The sequence below is a fragment of the Xyrauchen texanus genome, chromosome 9 (genome assembly GCF_025860055.1).
Source record: "Xyrauchen texanus isolate HMW12.3.18 chromosome 9, RBS_HiC_50CHRs, whole genome shotgun sequence".
Taxonomy (NCBI): Eukaryota; Metazoa; Chordata; class Actinopteri; order Cypriniformes; family Catostomidae; genus Xyrauchen; species Xyrauchen texanus.
Genome location: NC_068284.1, coordinates 46846681 through 46866771, shown reverse-complemented (window position 1 = coordinate 46866771; position 20091 = coordinate 46846681). Strand labels below are relative to the sequence as shown.

Genomic DNA, 20091 nt, shown 5'->3' with positions numbered 1-20091 from the left:
TGGTTGCACACATTACATTTTTAAAGTCATTAAATACATTTGGCAATTATGTAGTGTGACTTTGAATGAAACGAGAAATACAATACATTTAAATAGCACAGGAGGTTTCATGTATGATTGCAGAAAATGCCTCCGTAATTGTATATTTATATGATCTATACCAGTGTTGCTTCATTAATGTGAAAGGCAGATTCTGAAATTACGACAAGGTCATTGACAATGAATGACTATATAAATCAAATAAATAGCTGGTAAACATTTCTTAAAATCAACAGTACAAAATAAGATTGAAAGGTCTTCTGATGTTTTTATATGTGGTTTAATGTGCAGTGAAAACTGAGGTAAGGGACAAGAAACCTGTGTATTGTGCATGATCTATTGTAGGACATGATACATGTTCATAAACATACTATATTTGAAAACTGCGTAGATATAAACATGTTCAACATAACATATTGATTTTTTTAATAAAAACAAACCGATTTAAACTTTATTTGTTTGTGTATGTTTAAGCCAGACACAGACTTTCAATATTAAACTATGAAAATCAATGATAAAAAGACGAATTATTACATGTTTAAAACTATGAAAATCAAAAAGAGTGCAATAAATGATTTCAATATTTTTTTATATAATATTATTTTTTTTAATTACGACTGTCCCACAGTTGTGATTTCATTTCCACCAAACCAAACAATTTTGCCCCTAATGAAGTTTTTCAAAAGTTAGTGTACTTGTTAACCAAGTGAACAAGTGTGTCAGAGAGAGCACGCTTGAGATGAACTAGGAGATAAATGATTCAAGGTAAATATAATTTGTGAGCAGAATACTTTTAAAGCGAGTCATTTCCAATCAAGCTGTAATTTTGCCAAATTATGCAAAAAGTGTAAACATATTAAGGATTTAGGATACATAAATTATTAGCTATGAAATTTGCCTTTTTAACCATTTTATTTGAAAAAGATTAAACATGTTAAATGACAGAACTGTGCTGGAAATGACACTGTGGTGTGAAATTTCATGACAAAAATGGCATAAATCTGTGTTGCATGTACACTGTTGAACAAATGTTTGACTACTTACTTTCTGGACGTCCACAGTGCTCAAGTGCCCAAAGTTGAAGACACACCCATTGATGTTTCATTGTTATTGTATTTTTATTTGAATTATAGTTATTTAAATTACCTGCATTTGTTTAAACTTAGATCATGATCAAACCAGATTTTAACCAATAACACACAAATTATTGTTTTGTTCTAGTGCATATTGAATACATCATTCAAACGTTCACAGTGAAGGCTGGAAAAAGTATGTGTACCCCTAGGATAATGATGTCAACAAAAGCTTATTAGAGTCAGGTGTTGGCAAACCTGGCATCCAATTAATGAAATGAGATTGGAGGTGTGGGTTAGAGCTACTTTAACTTATAAAAAGCACTCAAATATTTTGAGCTTGATATTCACAAGAAGCATCTACTGACGTGGACCATGCCTCGCAAAAAATATCTCAGAAGGCCTGTAATCAAGAATTGCTTTAAATAAAGCTGGAAAGGGCTACCAAGTTATCTATAAGAGTTTAGATATTCATCTGTCCACAGTTAGACAAACTGTCTATAAATGGAGATGATTTAGTACTATAGGTACTCTCACTAGAAGTGGCCGTTAGATATTAATCTGTCCACAGTTAGACAAACTGTCTATAAATGGAGATGATTTAGTACTATAGGTACTCTCTCTAGAAGTAGCCGTTAGATATTCATCTGTCCACAGTTAATCAAACTGTCTATAAATGGAGATGATTTAGTACTATAGGTACTCTCTCTAGAAGTAGCCGTTAGATATTCATCTGTCCACAGTTAATCAAACTGTCTATAAATGGAGATGATTTAGTACTATATGTACTCTCTCTAGAAGTGGCCGTTAGATATTCATCTGTGCACAGTTAATCAAACTGTCTATAAATGGAGATGATTTAGTACTATAGGTACTCTCTCTAGAAGTGGCCGTTAGATATTCATCTGTCCACAGTTAATCAAACTGTCTATAAATGGAGATGATTTAGTACTATAGGTACTCTCTCTAGAAGTAGCCGTTAGATATTCATCTGTCCACAGTTAATCAAACTGTCTATAAATGGAGATGATTTAGTACTATAGGTACTCTCTCCAGAAGTGGCCGTTAGATATTCATCTGTGCACAGTTAATCAAACTGTCTATAAATGGAGATGATTTAGTACTATAGGTATTCTCTCTAGAAGTGGCCGTTAGATATTCATCTGTCCACAGTTAATCAAACTGTCTATAAATGGAGATGATTTAGTACTATAGGTACTCTCTCCAGAAGTGGCCGTTAGATATTCATCTGTGCACAGTTAATCAAACTGTCTATAAATGGAGATGATTTAGTACTATAGGTACTCTCTCCAGAAGTGGCCGTTAGATATTCATCTGTGCACAGTTAATCAAACTGTCTATAAATGGAGATGATTTAGTACTATAGGTACTCTCTCTAGAAGTGGCCGTTAGATATTCATCTGTCCACAGTTAATCAAACTGTCTATAAATGGAGATGATTTAGTACTATAGGTACTCTCTCTAGAAGTAGCCGTTAGATATTCATCTGTCCACAGTTAATCAAACTGTCTATAAATGGAGATGATTTAGTACTATAGGTATTCTCACTAGAAGTGGCCGTTAGATATTCATCTGTGCAGTTAAACAAACTGTCTATAAATGGAGATGATTTAGTACTATGGGTACTCTCTCTAGAAGTAGCCGTTAGATATTCATCTGTGCACAGTTAAACAAACTGTCTATAAATGGAGATGATTTAGTACTGTAGGTACTCTCTCTAGAAGTGGCCGTTAGATATTCATCTGTGCAGTTAAACAAACTGTCTATAAATGGAGATGATTTAGTACTATGGGTACTCTCTCTAGAAGTGGCCGTTAGATATTCATCTGTCCATAGTTAATCAAACTGTCTATAAATGGAGATGATTTAGTACTATAGGTACTCTCTCTAGAAGTAGCCGTTAGATATTCATCTGTGCACAGTTAAACAAACTGTCTATAAATGGAGATGATTTAGAACTGTAAGTACTCTCACTAGAAGTGGCCGTCCAGCCAAGATGACTCAAAGGGCACACAAGGTCCTTGAATGCTCAACAAGGTCAAAAATAATCCTAGAGTGACAGATAAAGATATATAGGAATCATTGGAACTGGTTAACATCTCTGTTCATGAGTCTAGTATACAGAAAACATTAAACAGGTATGGTGTCCATGGCAGGACATCATGAAGGAAGCAGCTGCTTTCAAATAAAAACATTGCTGTACCTGAAGTTTGCCAAAGACCACCTTGACACCCCACAACACTTCTGGGAAAATGTTTTGTGGACTGATGAAACTACGGTTGAATTGTTTGGGAAGAACATGCAGCACTACATATGGCATAAGGCCAACGGTGAAGTACGGTGGAGGGAGCATCATGATTTGGGGCTGATTTGATGCTTCTGGGCCTGGACCGCTTGCCATCATTGAGGAAATAATGAATTCCCAAAGTTTATGAAGATATCCTACAGGATAATGTCAGGGTGGATGTGCGCCAGCTGAAGCTCGTTAGAAGTTGGGTGATTCAGCACAACAATGATCCTAAACATCAAAGTAAATCCACTACAGAACGGCTTCAAAATAAGAAAATCCACCTTTTGGAGTGTCCCAGTCAGAGCCGAGACCTTACCCCAATAGAGATGCTGTGGAATGACCTCAAGAGAGCCGTTCACACTAGAGACATCCTGAGAATATATCTGAGCTGAAGAAGTTCTGTAAGGAAGAATGATCCAGAAATCCTTCTGAACATTGTGCAGGTTAGTCCGCATGTACCGGAAAGGCTTGATTGAGGTTATCGCTGTCAAAGGAGGATCGACCAGTTATTAAACCCAAGGGTTCACTTAATTTTCCACAGCACTGTGAGTGTTTAATGGGATGTGTTCAATAAAGGCATGACAGATTATAACTGTTTGTGTTGCTATCTTAAGCACATTGTGTTTGTCTATACTTGTGATGAAGTTGAAATCACATTTTATGACCAATTAATGCAGAAAACCAGCTAATCCCCAAAGGGTTCACAAACTTTCTCTTGCCACTGTACATTAAAACAACACTCATTAAATCAAGCAATCAAGACTCTTTTGGATGAAAGAAAGCAACATTTATTTGTAACATTACAAGTACATACTGTGGGGGTGATCATTCTTTCCACAAAACAAAACAAAACAATCCCGGATCATACTTCATATCCTGACGCCTCAACAGGTTTTATTTTTCCCAGTGTTCCTCTTCATTGCAAGATTTACTTTATTCACTTATTGTACAAAGTCAAGTTTGTTATTCAAATGCAACTTTAGCCTGTAGACTCACAATTAAATGTGAACTCAGGCACACTAGTCTCATATCACAGTCTTGATAACCAGAATACATCACTACAGATCACCGTGACCAATGTTTTGAATAGAATTACATCATTTTATTGTCATTATAATGGGCAACAATTTGGCCGGTTTTACGATATTCACAGATATTTACAGTTGACGCATGTAAAGTGAACTAAACTCAGATTTTTTTAAGAACTAAGAATGCTCAATAAAGCAATTTTAGATTGAGTCACTAAGAGTTAATTATAAATGAGAGGATAAACATGAAAACGTCGGGAACGCCGATCACCAAAAAGAATGGGTACATGCTCAGAATGCCTAATCGGCTACTTTTAGCTTTTTACGACCGTCATGAACTGATCATGATTGTCTTGTGGGCAAAGAAAAGGAGAAAGCAAATAACTGAGTGAATAAAAACGAATCTTTGCTTAGTGCCATAAAACGAGAGTCGTGGTACTTCAGTATCAGTACATACCCAAAAAGTCGGTAAATATGGAGTAACAGCAATTATAAACACTCCAAAGTAAAAGTATATAGTTGAGGCGACTGGCATCGGTGGAAATAGATGTTAAAAGCTGCCATAAAACTCTTAGTGGGTCCTTCGAAACCAAAAATTAAGAAATTGGGAGCAATTTCCACACCGAGAGAGAGGTTACATGAACGTCTAAAATATGAGTTACTAAAAATGTGAGGGGGGACAAAGCCAAACTATTATAGAACACAAATGATAACGAGGGAGGGCTTTTTGGAAACACAAACACACATACTCTCTTCTGGGGCGGATTTTTACCGCCAAATTTCATAGACATCATCATAATGCAAGAGCGCACAACAGCGCCTCCTACAGTCAGACACTAAAACAGCGAGAATCTCACCTGGCGGTTCTTCATTTAGGAGCTGAAATCGCTTTCCGCGAGGCGAAATTCATTCGGGCGTTTGTATGTGTATAACACTATGATGCCGTCGGTCATTCTGATTGGACAGAATTGTTGTGGCTAATTGTGTATGTGTCGGTGTTGTGAGCGAAATCGATTGACTCAATTGTTTGTTTTACTAATAATTTGGCAAGATGACACAAACGGACTTCACTACAGGTTTAGTCGATCTTTTGAACCGACGTGTCACTTTTAAAACCTGCATTTGGCTCTTTGACCAGCCTGTGGGCGTTGGCGAGTCATTTGGGGATATTTTTATCGTGATTTTATATTAAGAAGCCATATCTAATCGAGCGGTTCTACATCACTGCTTTTATTCTACTTGAAGAAACATTTAAAAAGAAAGAGGAAAATTAAGAAAAGGACAGATCTCGCGGCCCCTTCCGTGTCAGCTCTCCGGAGACAAACGTTTAAAAGAAAAGAAAATCCCAAAGCCGTTTGTTTAAGCTACCCCTTTATCCTTTTTAAATCATCTAGAGGAGAGCCTCTTCGCAAAGAGCAACTCGGATGTGACAGTCTCTCCGTTTGGGGATCTCTACCCTCCTGGACTTCACGGCAAAAAAACTTTCCTCAAAGTTGAATCCGTCTTCAGAGCATCCTAGCACCTCGGCTTGAAAACTAAACGCAAAACCGCACGGATCCGTTCTCTCAAACATGTTCAGTGACAGAACCCGAATGTTAGATGTCAACTTTGAGGGGACATTTTTCTTTTCCCAAAAATCAGTTGCTTGAAAAGCGTTTATAATTACTGTAAATACATCACCCCCTCTCTCAGCTCGTGGAGACGACAGAGCAAGCATGGCTTTTGCAGGTAGTTTTAAGAGAACTTCATCTTTTCGCTCCGTCTCTGGTTGGCAGGGCAAGGCCCGAGGCTGGCGTCTGCAGCCAGGCGAGAGAGAGGACGCTGGGAAGGGCCCCCCTGCACTCCAGGAGCCGCCACCCTCCACGTTGCGGAGTTGCAGATGGAAGATCTCGAGTTTGGTCTCCTCCTGAACACTGCGTCTCTCCTCTCCTCTCCGTCGTCAACGAATGGTGGATTGTCCCTCCATTCTCACACGTTCTCTTTCGTCCTGTCCAGCTTCACTCCCTCTTGTGATTGGTTTGATTCTCTCCTGTTGCTCTCACACCATGGTGCTTCAGTTGTAACAGTGGTAAACGGGCATCCATGTTTGTTCTTTTTTTTATATTTAGCCATATTTAAAATGCTGATGAACTAAGCTCAGCACAGGCCTAGCTCCCGTTCCAACAACCTGCCGGGACAAAACATCAGCGTAAGCTTTGTTTTTACACAAAGGCCATTTAGTCAATAAGATATATGCAATTTACACCAACTTAAGACATATATTTCAGTGTATATGTGGTCTATTAAAGCTCAACTTTAGTTTTCACTGCGACGAGATGTTACAACCAAACAATGAACAGACCCCTGTGGACAAGCAACATTATTTTCTCACTGCATAGGTCATTTTTTTGAACACTTTGCAAACAAAAGATTATGTTAGTTGTTCTGAATTGCATTCCAGATAGACAGAATTGTAAATATCATTGGTCAGATAACAACAAGTTAAGTTTAAACTGAAGAAAGCCATACGAGGTTGAGGTGCCATAAAGGCCTTTGCACCCCAGAGGCGACGCGTTAAGGCGAAACGAATGGCCCTTTCACATTAAATCAAGTCAAATGACAAGCAATTTTACCCCGGTATGGTAGGTGGTGCAAAGCACCTTTCAGCTGGTCTGCCCTTCGCCCATCATGGATGAGAACTACTTGACAGGTTTTCAGCAGGTGAACTGATATTTTATCCCCTTTTCTCCCAAATTTGAAATGCCCAATTCCCACTACTTGGGAGCGGTGGTGGCGTAATGAGCTAAAGCACATAACTGGTAATCAGAAGGTTGCTGGTTCAATCCCCACAGCCACCACCATTGTGTCCTTGAGTAAGGCACTTAACTCCAGGTTGCTCCGGGGGGGATTGTCCCTGTAATAAGGGCACTGTAAGTCACTTTGGATAAACGTGTCTGCCAAATGCTAAAATCAAGGTTACAGTGAGGCACTTACAATGGAAGTGAATAGGGGCCAATTTGTTCATGTTAAAATACTCATCGTTTCAAAAGTATAACCACAAGACAAACGATGAAACATGATAAAATCACTTATAAACTTCATTACCACGATGTAATGTCAACAAACCCTAAAACGTCTGTACAAATGATTTAAACGACATTACAGTTCAAATATTACATAAGTTCTAACAGAAGAATTAATGCAAGTGCTTTTATAAAATGACAAGTTTTACATTTCTGTGTTTAAACTCCCCAAAAATGGGCCCAGTTCACTTTTATTGTCCCCATTGACTTCCATTGTCAGCGCCTCACTGTAACATTGTAACAACAATTTTTGTGGTAATCTACATAATGCCATAAATGCTGAACAACAACAACAATAACAGGACGGCTACTGAGATTAAGCGAGAAGTATTCAGCGGGTCATGTGATTCTAACATGGCCGCCCCATGTGTGGACCCCCTCCATGTAGAATAAAACAGCTTTTATAAGGTTTCTGATTTGACTGGAGTCTAATATGATAATGCGAGTGATCTTGATGTCCTACATATATCGCAAAATTACAATTCTTGTCTTTAGGAGTTAAGCGCTATTTGAAGGAGTGCACCTTTAAATTGGACTCAAATCATTATCAAAAGGACATAGATTACTTCCTCTAGCCATCCCTGGATGATATATTGAGCATGTTTCTTTCATACGGTCTTCACAATGTATTATTATCAGTTACAAGTATGTCTTTTGTGGTTTGACAGAGTGAATAAAAGATCTGTTCAATGCTATAGATTTACAGCCATTTCTAATTGTGCAATTCCATACACTAAGCTGTAAACTCATCAATGTCACTGTGTTCATTCTTGTAAAAGGGAAACACCTTAGTAACATTTGTGTGTACCTGAACCGCATTGACGTGCCCCGTGTTTGACACCTGTGCTGTGTCCTATCTGCAATGAGGCGTGGCACTTCTCGTCCGGTATGCGACCGCTTTTAGATCAGAGGTTTTTTAAAGGCAGTGACGCAGCAATATCATTTACATGTTAAGAGAACCCATGAGAATTGTTTTTTATTTTTCAGTTTTTAAGACATTTGATTTAAGACATTTAGCGCCACCAGTTGCTCTTGTTTAGGGAACTGCAGCGGATCCGGACACATGCTCCAAAGCTCATATTTGATTGGTCGGCATTTCATCACGGCGAAGAATTATTCAAAAGGTTAATCGAGGAGGAAAGGCCTTAAAGGGATAGTTCACCCAAAAAGTTTGCCTTGGTATAGGTGGTGGTGTAGTGGTCTAAGCACATAACTGGTAATCTGGTAATCAGAAGGATGCTGGTTCAAGCCCCACAGACACCACCATTGTGTCCTTGAGTAAGACACATAACTCCAGGTTGCTCCGGGGGGATTGTCCCTGTAATAATTGCACTGTATGTCGCTTTGGATAAAAGCATCTGCCAAATGCATAAATGTAAAATGTAAATGCAAAAAAGAAAGTTCTCTCATCATTTACTCACAATCATGCCATCCCAGGTGAATATGACTTTCTTTTTATATAAAAAAAAGGAAAATATCTTAGCTTAGTAGGTCCTTAAAATGCAAGTAGATTTAGCTTTAGAAGACATTCATTTAACCAGTGGAGTCATATGGATGACGTTTATGCTGACTGTCGGTTGTTTTTGGAGCTTGAAAAAGGTCAGATCTCCATCCAGTTGCATTTTAAGGACCTACAGAGCTGAGATATTACTCTATTTTTCTTCAAATGTGTTCTGATGAAGAAAGTAAGTCACACACACCTGGGATGGCATGAGGGCGAATAAATTAAGAGATAATTACATTTTTAACCCGTTGATGAACTTTTGTGCTTTTTGAGCACAAACCATGAAAATAACACACCTGATCTTAAATGGTTGTATTTACGGGACCCTTTAGAGTTTGGACACAGTTGTAGTATCTTTTGAAAAAGACACTTTGGACTATATTTCACAAGTTTCACAATTAATATATGTTGTTATTTATTAAAGTTAGAGAAGCTGAAGTTTATAGTAATGGAAATATTTTGTGCTGAACATGTTTTTATAATCTAATAAAACAATAATAAAAGTGCAAGACACTCCAGAAATACAATGTTCACAAAGTCACGAGTCTAAAGAAGTTTCATTTCTAATCTGAAGATGATTTAATAATAAATGAGTTCCTGCAGCTTTAATCTCTGTAAAATCGCTGGAAGTGTTCAGAGTAAAATTAAGGCTCCGCCTCTCAAGACGACACAAAATCTGACGGCACTGCTCGACTATTATGAATAAAACTACGCCACATTTTTAAAAATAGACTTTGGAGACGGCTGGTTTTGTTTATGAGACTCTAATATATCAGATCATAAACAGTTTTACAACATGAATGCTGCTCAGATTGCAGTTTGTTGAAGAACGATGACGAAGGTGAGATCTCATGTAAACAATGGAGAATATATCAATATTTCTCACATTTATGGACAAAAAGTGCTATTGGATGTTTTTCAATGAACGCTTGTCATGGATTATTGACCCAAGTGTGTTGAACTGGATTCATCTGGCGATCGCATTTTCATAATAAAAGTCCCGTTTTGATATTGCATGTTTTCATAATAAAAGTCCCGTTTTGATATGGCATGTTTTCATAATAAAAGTCCCGTTTTGATATGGCATGTTTTCATAATAAAAGTCCCGTTTTGATATGGCATGTTTTCATAATAAAAGTCCCGTTTTGATATGGCATGTTTTCATAATAAAAGTCCCGTTTCGATATGGCATGTTTTCATAATAAAAGTCCCGTTTTGATATGGCATGTTTTCATAATAAAAGTCCCGTTTCGATATGGCATGTTTTCATAATAAAAGTCCCATTTCGATATGGCATGTTTTCATAATAAATGTCCCGTTTTGATATTGCATGTTTTCATAATAAAAGTCCCGTTTTGATATGGCATGTTTTCATAATAAATGTCCCGTTTTGATATCGCATGTTTTCATAATAAAAGTCCCGTTTTGATATGGCATGTTTTCATAATAAATGTCCCGTTTTGATATTGCATGTTTTCATAATAAAAGTCCCGTTTTGATGGTGCATGTTTTCATAATAAAAGTCCCGTTTTGATATTGCATGTTTTCATAATAAAAGTCCCGTTTCGATATTGCATGTTTTCATTTGTACTCCTGCACAAATAACTCAATTGCTGTTTCTGGAGCATTACTATCATGAAACAGAGATCGGATATCAATGTTGAACCATTTGACAAGATGTATCATTTGTTAACATTAATTACATTTATAGATGGTAAATTATATATTAAAATGTAAGCAGAGTGACGTCACCACCGCGTGCGGGTGATTGCGAAGTGTACATTAATACCTCACCAAAACAGGCATTTTCAAGAAATTGTGAAGTGTTTTTTTTTACCATTAACATCTTCAGTGTGTGTGTATGTGTGTGTGTGTGTTGTCTTACACTCTAGTACTGTGAGAGTCCAGTCACTCCTCCGTGTTGGTATGCCCGTTCACCCTGGTAGGTGGAATCCTGCGAGAGCGCCACATCCATCTGCGATTTGAACTCATCACCCAGATAACTGTCCTGTTTCACAAGGAGACACAAAACAGAACAACATGTATTAATACACATATACACAATCAGGGGAATACATGGAACGGCTTTACATGTTACAATACTTTTTAAATGCAACTGTATTCTGATTACAAATGATTTAAATTGTAACTGTAGTGGAATACAGAATACAGTTACATTTACAAAGTATTTTGGTAACTGAAGGGATTAATTTGCATTTCGTTTAATTTTATATTTACTCTGTTCAGTGGCAAAACATTTATGCTTTTAACCCTCTGGGGTCTGAGGGTGTTTTAGGCCCTGGAGAAGTTTTGTCATGCCTTGACGATTATCTAATCAGCCAATCATGTGGCAGAAGTGAATAAAATTGTGCAGATAAGGGTCAGGAGATTCAGTTAATGTTCACATCAACCATCAGAATGGGGGAAAATTTGTATCTCAGTGGCATGATTGTTGGTGTCAGACAGGCTGGTTTGAGTATTTCTGGGATTGTCACACACAACAGTCTCTAGAATTTACTCATAAATGGTGCCAAAAACATAAAAACATCCAGTGAGCGGCAGTTCGGTGGACGGAAATGTCTTGTTGATGAGAGAGATCAATGGAGAATGGTCAGACTGGTTTGGTCTGATAAAGTCTACAGTAACTCAGATAACCGCTCTGTACAATTGTGTTGAGAAGAATATCATCTCTGAATGCTGTTGTAAGATGCGGGTTGGTGCTGTTTTTGGTGGCACGAGGGGGACCTACACAATATTAGGCAGGTGGTTTTAATGTTGTGGCTGATTCTGTTATGAAAATGCACATTACATCTTTTTTTTTCCTCTAGTAAGACCTTTGATATTAGTGCAAAGTAGTAAGCCTACTGCAAAAATATTACTCTAAAGAATTACATTACATTAATGGAAGACAAAGGGATTATGGGACATTCCTCGATTTTGCAAAGTGTTGCAAACCATGTCTGAATTATTCCATATTTCACTTATATATGAAACATGAAATAGTTCAGACATGGTTTGGAAAAGTTTGCAAAATCGTAGAATGTCCCATAATCCATTTGTCTTCCATAAATGTATCAAAACAGTGAAGATGTATTTTGACCAACTAAGTATTGGGAATTGGGCATTCCAAATTGGAATTACTCCCAATTTGGAATGCCCAATTCCCACTACTTAGTAGATCGTCGTGGTGGTGCGGTAACTCAATCCGGGTAGTGGAGGACAAGTCCCAGTTGCCTCCACTTCTGAGACCGTCAATTCATGCATCTTATCACGTGACTCGTTGTGCATGACACCGCGGAGACTCGCAGCATGTGGAGGCTCATGCTACTCTCCACGATCCACACACAACTCACCACACGCCCCATTGAGAGAACCACTAATCACCACCACGAGGAGGTTACCCCGCGTGACTCTACCCTCCCTAGCAACCGGGCCAATTAGGTTGCTTAGGAGACCTGATTGGAGTCACTCAGCACATCCTGGATACGAACGAGGAGGTTACCCCATGTGACTCTACCCTCCCTAGAAACCGGGCCAATTTGGTTGCTTAGGAGACCTGGCTGGAGACACTGAGCACGTCCTGGATACAAACTCGCGACTCCAGGTGTGATGGTAAGCGTCAATACTCGCTGAGATACCCAGATCCTCTTATTATATTTTTAAAAGATTAGGCAATAGAAAGCACCCCAATAATCTACGTCAATCCTCTACGGCGATACTCAATAATTCTAACCTTTACAAAAATGAGTAGGAAGTTGTTCTTGTGATGTGTGAATCTTCATTGCTGGTTTTTAAAGGTCAGTATAATAATGTACCCTAGATCACAGAATTGAAAACTGTTCCACAGTGTAAAAGTGTGTGTGTGTGTGTGTGTGTGTACGAGGGAGCAGTGTAGACATGTAGAAGTGTGTTTACCTGTGAAAGTTCAGGTTGAGATAGTCCAGGCTGGCTCATCTGTGACGGTTGGCTCATGGTGATGTAGCCTTGGGTCAGAGGACCCTGAGAGAAGGGCTGAGACACCAGATCCTGACTGGCCTGACTGTTCGGCATGTTGGGCTGCCCACTGCCGTGGTTACCTGGGCCACGGTTCCTCTGACGACCTCCACGACCCGTAGTCTTGCCTTTAGGAGCACCACGACCTCCAGACAGCAGGAGAGAGATTATGTTGATTAGTGGTCCACCGATATATCGGCTGATATTTGGTATTTTTATTTGGTATTTTTAATTATCGACATCAACCGATAATATTTCCTGTTCAGACGATTCGTTTCTCAAACCACGAAGGCACTGATAATTGCATTTAAAGGAGCCGTCTGAGACATTTTAAATTACCAATAACGTGCCATCGTATTACCACAATAATCGACCAGCGTACATCTGAGTTAAACTGTCTCTGGAGCACATATGACTATATTGTTAGTCATGGTTTCTTGCACTAAAAACATCTTAATGTAGCTTTCATGAACATTTCAACCCTCTCTTCGACCCTTAGAATTAAACAGGCTGTTTTTGTTACCGTATCTTCAACATGTATATACGAATTACCTCTTATGATTGGCTAACCTCTAACTGAGACAAAATAAGGAGACGGCCCAATCGTATAAATGTGAATGGAAGAAATTGTACTTCCATTTCCCCCCCAATATTTCCCCAATTTGGAATTACTAATTTGGGTGGCGGAGGACGAATCTCAGTTGCCTCCGCATCTGAGAACGTCAATCCGCGCATCTTATCACGTGGCTTGTTGAGCGCATTACTGCAGAGACATAGCGCGTGTGGAGACTTCACGCTATTCTCTGCGGCATCCACGCACAACTCACCACACGCCCCACCGAGAGCGAGAACCACATTATAGCGACCACGAGGAGGTTAGCCCATGTGACTCTACCCTCCCTAGCAACTGGGCCAATTTGGTTGCTTAGGAGACCTGACTGGAGTCAATCAGCACACCCTGGATTCGAACTTGTGACTCCAGGGGTGGCCAATCGCCTTTTTGATAGTCACTTGACATGCCTTGAAATGTCAATGTAGATGGTCATATGTTAACAGTTGATTTCTGAATGGTCTGGGTAAACTGGAAAGCAAGTTTTGCATTCTAAAGTTACATCATGTCTATAAAGTACATCAAACTCTTCTTTTAAAAGAGCAAGAAAAATGTGCTTGTCAATATAAACTCTTTACAAATGAAAAGTGCATTGTATGTGACTGGGTTTTTCTCTTACCAGTAGCCGGTCCATTCACCTGACCCAAGTAACTGGGCGGAGGCATGGGCGGCATGACCAGGTTGAATGGGATCGGTATGTTCATGGAGCCCATTGGGTTTGGCCCAGTCCCGATCATTCCAACCTGATCATGGGTCTGGAAGTACATATTAGATGGACGTCCTGTAAAAAGAGCCAATAAAAATAGTGATGAATTAGATGCAGAATGATTTATTGAAATGTATTCTGTGCTTTACACACCACACTAAATATACATAGAAGTATTTTTCATGTAGTTCCTATTGAAACAATGGAACCACAATGTAGATGTTTAGTTGAATATTCGTTTAAACTAAATGAGAGACCTGCGGAGCATGTAGTATAGGGATGGGTATCGTTAAAAAAAATTCAATATCGATACAGATATCTTGACTTCGATTCATGTTCCTAAACGCTACTTTTTTTCTATACCAATTTTATGAAATCCGTTTTAACAAGATTACAAACATTACCTCAAAAAAACTTTGGTTTTATTTTTTGACGGTCTTGGCAGCAATTATCTTGTCATAAAAACTGCATTGTGTGTTCTTGGCATCGAGCCTGGTGAAATGTAAACACACTTTTGATCTTTTCCACATCTATCACATGTATGGGGTTTGAAACGCATACACACTACATCCTCACGTGTGAGCCGCATCTCTGGGCGTAACCGGCGTAAACTAGTGTTTTTCCTTGATGCCTAAACACAGCCAATCACCGGCACATCTAGCATGATACATGCTTATGGTTGACGAGAGTAACCCCTTAGGTATCGAAATTTGGTACCAAACAACAACATTTTTTTTGATACTCGATAGTTTAGAGGCAATTCGGTCGGTGCCTAAAATGTATCGAACTCGATACCCAGCCCTAGCATGTAGTATGTTTAAAACATGGTCAATGACGTGTGCACGTTGGCTTACCGGTGCTGCTGCGATCATACACAGATCCAGGAATCATGGCCTCTCTTGCATCATACATGGCGGTACTCATGAAACGAGCTCCCTGTAAAAACAAGGATTTTGAAAAGGGTGTATTTGCTTAGTGAAAGCCAGAAAACTGAGATCACATTTTGTCCCCATTCTGATGGTTGATATGAACATTAACTGAAGCTCCTGACCTATATCTGCATGATTATATGCACTGCTGCCACACGATTGGCTGATTAGATAATCGCATGGATGATTGTTGGTGCCAGATGTGCTGGTAAGCCCTGATATGTAAATATTTGTGTCTTATACTCACAGGGTTGATTGTATTGACGAGCTTGCGTGGTTTGCTGAACTGCATGAGACTCTCTCTCAGGTTATTCAGAGGCCCCTCCACCAGAACTTTCTGCTCTTTATAGTAGTTGAGCAGGTGGTTCCACAGAGGTTGTTTAGACAGAGCTTTAGGATTGCCCACAATGATCACACCATACCTGGAGAAAGAGATACACAATATATTCAGTCACCATATTGATATCAGCATATCAGGGCTTATTAGACAGCAATGTTCCTGTTATTATGCATAATCTAAATTTTATTTGAAAGGTGTTGCAGTTACTCTGGAGCTCTAATACAAATTTAAAGACCAGAACAAATAAAATGAATACTGTATCCCCATACCAAAACAAACCCACACAATCTCTGAATAAATCATGCATCACTGACTCTTATTAAACAGGCAGAGGCACACATTCAACATGACCTTAACATTAGGTCAGGCTATATGCAAGATTAAACTACTCAAGACATGTTTCACACGTACACACACACCCGCATGTATACATCACATTAAAATAAGTTTATGTACAAGTATATAAATAAATAAACACGAATTAGAAGCTAAAGAGTTGTATTCTTTTGAAGTTTGATTGTCACATTAGGTCATATCAGGATTATTGTCTTTCCTGCCCCAACTTTAAGAACTCTTTACATGATAATTAAGACTTATAATGACCTAAAATATTTGAAAACTGAATTTAAGATATTGTAAGGAGTCAAACTGTTGGATGTCATAAACTACATGTCGCACCCCGCAATATTTATAGTCTGACATCCAGGCTATTCGTGGGTGGGTAATTTCGCACATCTATCCTGCCACTGTCGACAAGAAATACCGCTAGACACAAAGACGTGTGCTTGAGGAAACACACCTGATTATATTTTGAAGAACAGAGGAAAGAAATGCCAGTGATGCGGGTTTCTGATTTGCTTTTTCTTTCAGAAGTTCATTGTAGAAGTTTGCTTTGGCACCCACACGCGCAGCAGGACAATGACCCCAAGTACACAGCCAAGATAACAAAGGAGTGGCTACGGGACAACTCTGTGAATGTCCTTGAGTGGCCCAGCCAGAGCCCAGACTTGAACCCGATTGAACATCTCTGGAGAGATCTGAAAATGTCTGTGCACCGACGTTCCCCATCCAACCTGATGGAGCTTGAGAGGTCCTCAAAGAAGAATGGGAGAAACTGCCCAAAAATAGGTGTGCCAAGCTTGTAGCATCATACACAAAAAGACTTGAGACTGTAATTGGTACCAAAGGTGCTTCAACAAAATTGAGCAAAGGCTGTGAATACTTATGTACATGTGATTTTTTTCGTTTTTGATTTTTAATAAATTCGCAAAGATTTCAAACAAACTTCTTTCACAGTTGTCATTATGGGGTATTGTGTGTAGAATTTTGAGGAAAATATTGAATTTAATCCATTTTGGAATAAGGCTGTAACATAACACAATGTGGAAAAAGTGAAGCGCTGTGAATACTTTCCGGATGCTCTGTAATTCGGTACAGCCCCAGAAATGATTCTTGAACAAGTTTACTCTTTAGCCTCCATTTGCATGTTGCAAAATTATTGTTATGATAATAGTAATAGCCTATGGAAAAGTAATATATGTTTTATATTTTAAATTCAAAAATGACTAAATATTATACTAAACACAAAAGTACATAATGCAGCCTTATACATAGGTTGGATGAGTTGTACAGTAATTTGACAGCAGGTGAGAGGATCTGCAGGTAATGTTGATGTTACCTGGCTCTGGTAAGGGCCACATTGAGACGGCGCGGGTCGTTGAGGAAGCCGATTCCCTGATGTTCGTTAGCTCTGACGCAAGACAGAATGATGAAGTCTTTCTCTCTGCCCTGGAATGCGTCCACGCTGGCAATCTCCACTTCCTGTTATGGCACAGAAAGACCAATACAAATGCACAGTGAGGGATGGTTTTGATTCAACATTTCAGGCTGTTAGGATTTTCCAGCAGTGTTTGTACCTGGTAGAGTTTGGTGTGTAGGGAGCCGCTGAACTGCATGTACTGCACCAGGTAAGAGCGTTGGCCCTCGTACGGTGTGATGATGCCAATCTGATCGGGTTTGGCTCCGGCCTTCAGCAGTCGTGTGGTGATCTTCTCCACATTAGAAGCTTCAGTCCTGAAAGCAGGAGGAAATGTAAAATGAAAAGAAATAGTTATCGATGCACAAACATTTGACTGTTTTATCCTCATTTTTAACCCAGACTTTCAATATTAGACTATGAAAATACATAAAAAATATACATATTATGGCATATTTAAAACTATTATCATCTAAACACAGAGTGAAATAAAAAAACATTTCAATATTTATTGTGTGAAAATTGTCACTCTTTGAAAAATGATGACTGTCCCATAGTAGTGACATAATTTCCAGCACACCAAACTAGAGCTCGACCGATTTATCGGCAGGCAGATATTATCGGCCGATATTAGGCATTTTCCAAACTATCGGTATCGGCGTTTATAATGGCCGATAAATGAATATTTAAAAAAACAAAAAAAACAAAACAAAAAAAAAAACGGACGAAACACCCTTCAACCATGTCATGAGTGTTGGAGTTGTATAGTTTGTCCACCAGAGGGCACTCTACACCGTCCCTGTTGGCAACACTAGTGTATAACGCGGCACACATCCTGCAATCTGCTGATCTGACTCTGCAGAGTCGGGCAGAGAGAATCAGTTATCCGCGAGTGAGATCATTGGTGAAGTGTGTTCATGCCATGGTGAGTTGGTCACATACATTGCTTGAATAACAATTAAAAGAACATCCCCATCAGTTCTCTTAACTCAAATAAGCATGACAAAATTTGTGACTATCATGTCCAGTTTTGCTGCTGTTAAATAAGCCGAGAGTGAAGCGGAATTAGCTAGTAATAATTACGTTACGTTGTTACAGTGTAGTTGACTGACTGTCCTTTTAACTTTTGACGATGTGACTGAAGTATTTCTTTAATAGCGCGTGACAGTTATAGCAATGAGGCGTATCATCTCTCCTTGGCCTGTTGTATTGAAAATGTATGTTTTACAATTTGCAGTATGGCGTTATCCATTGCTAAATTATGGCTCATCATAGACTAGCTAACCACAAAGCTAGCTAATGCCACTATCATCAGTGGAAGACGCTAACGTTAACAGTAATGAGCTTGGAAACCACAACAAACTTTTTCTGCCTAAATAAAGTAATGATTATTACTGTATTTATAACTAGCATATCTCTAGTTACAGTCCCTGCATTGTAAAATGTAAGTTAGACTTACGAGGAGTGAACATTTACACAGAGAAAAAGTATCAAACGTATCTTGTGCATAAAAGACAAAGTTAGCTTTTCTTTTTATATGATGTGTGTGAATCCAACGACGCCAAGTGTGCGTTGCAGACTGTCGTTCAGCCGCAGCATTAACGAGTCACATAATGGATTTAGAATCAGCTAAATAATAGGTTTTAGAAGGCAGGCAGCAACTGATGATTGAAAATGGTTTGATGTAGCTTGATGGAAAGAATTTAAAAAGTGCAGGTAAAGGGATAAGCAAGCTGACATTGTGATTATAAGGTAGCTTATAAGGCAATGTAGGGAGTGGGACTAATTATTACAATACACGCACACAAACATTTAGGAATGACCTTTATCTTGTTTAATGATAATATAAATTATGATGATATATCTAGTAATAATGTCATCATTATTTTTTGTAATGAAACACAACACCAACCATTTCACCAGACTGTCAGTTTTGGCAAGGCAGTACCTCTCCTGTCCACCCTCCTCTGTGGCGAGCGAAAGAGTGTTCAGCACCATAGGGAATATTTATGAGGATAGGCGAAGCTCTTTGAAAGGAGATAATGCAGAGAAACTTTGCTTCTTGTACTACAACCTGCCTCTGCTGGACTGGAGCTATTGAGGATTGACTGATTCAGTACACTACCTCATATATACTGTTAGCAATTTATAAGTAGTATAGTTTAAAGTTATATTTATGAAGCTATACCAAGTCTTTTAATACTGGTAACTTTGATTTGGTTGTTGTTGTTTTTGTGTTTTTGTTCAAAGGACTTTATGTTTCATATCTTAAGTTTGTATTTTTATACATTTTATTTATCAGAACTTTAATATATTTTGATGTTCCTCTGTTCTGTTGTGACAATAAAAGAAACAAGTTTCTTTTTAAAATGCATTATCATATTATTTTAGTTAAAACTCATAAATAACTACAAATAACTAACGTTAGGGAAATCTGTTAATGTTTTGTTGCGCGTTTCTGAAAAAAATAAATAAATATCGGCCGATATATCGGTTTATCAGATTTTAAACCCAACAAATATTTGTATCGGTATCGGCCTTCAAAATCCTTTATCGGTCGGGCTCTACACCAAACCATTTTGCCCCTAATAAAGTTTATTGTAAAATGTAGGTTACTTGTTAACCAAGTTGACAAAAGTGTCAGTAAAGAGCATACTTGAGATGAAATATGAGACAAGTGGGGTTTGAAACAAAGACAAATCAAGGGAATTATCACTACTTGTGAGTATTTTTATTAGCT

At 38.5% G+C, this 20091-nt stretch overlaps 1 protein-coding gene across 2 annotated transcripts in view; it reads right to left on the bottom strand.

The window, feature by feature from the left end:
• Nucleotides 1-4188: 4188 nt before the first annotated feature.
• upf1 (UPF1 RNA helicase and ATPase) overlaps nt 4189-20091 on the bottom strand; it is a 35649-nt gene continuing 19746 nt past the window's right edge. For both annotated transcript variants that reach the window (XM_052133716.1, XM_052133717.1), the window contains exons 17-24: nt 17512-17668; nt 17274-17416; nt 15503-15677; nt 15181-15262; nt 14240-14401; nt 12933-13156; nt 10903-11025; nt 4189-6618 (exon numbers count right to left, since the gene is read on the bottom strand). In XM_052133716.1, coding sequence (XP_051989676.1) covers nt 10906-11025; nt 12933-13156; nt 14240-14401; nt 15181-15262; nt 15503-15677; nt 17274-17416; nt 17512-17668 — 1063 coding nt within the window. In that variant the 3' untranslated portion in view covers nt 4189-6618; nt 10903-10905. The remainder of the gene's footprint in view (nt 6619-10902; nt 11026-12932; nt 13157-14239; nt 14402-15180; nt 15263-15502; nt 15678-17273; nt 17417-17511; nt 17669-20091) is intronic.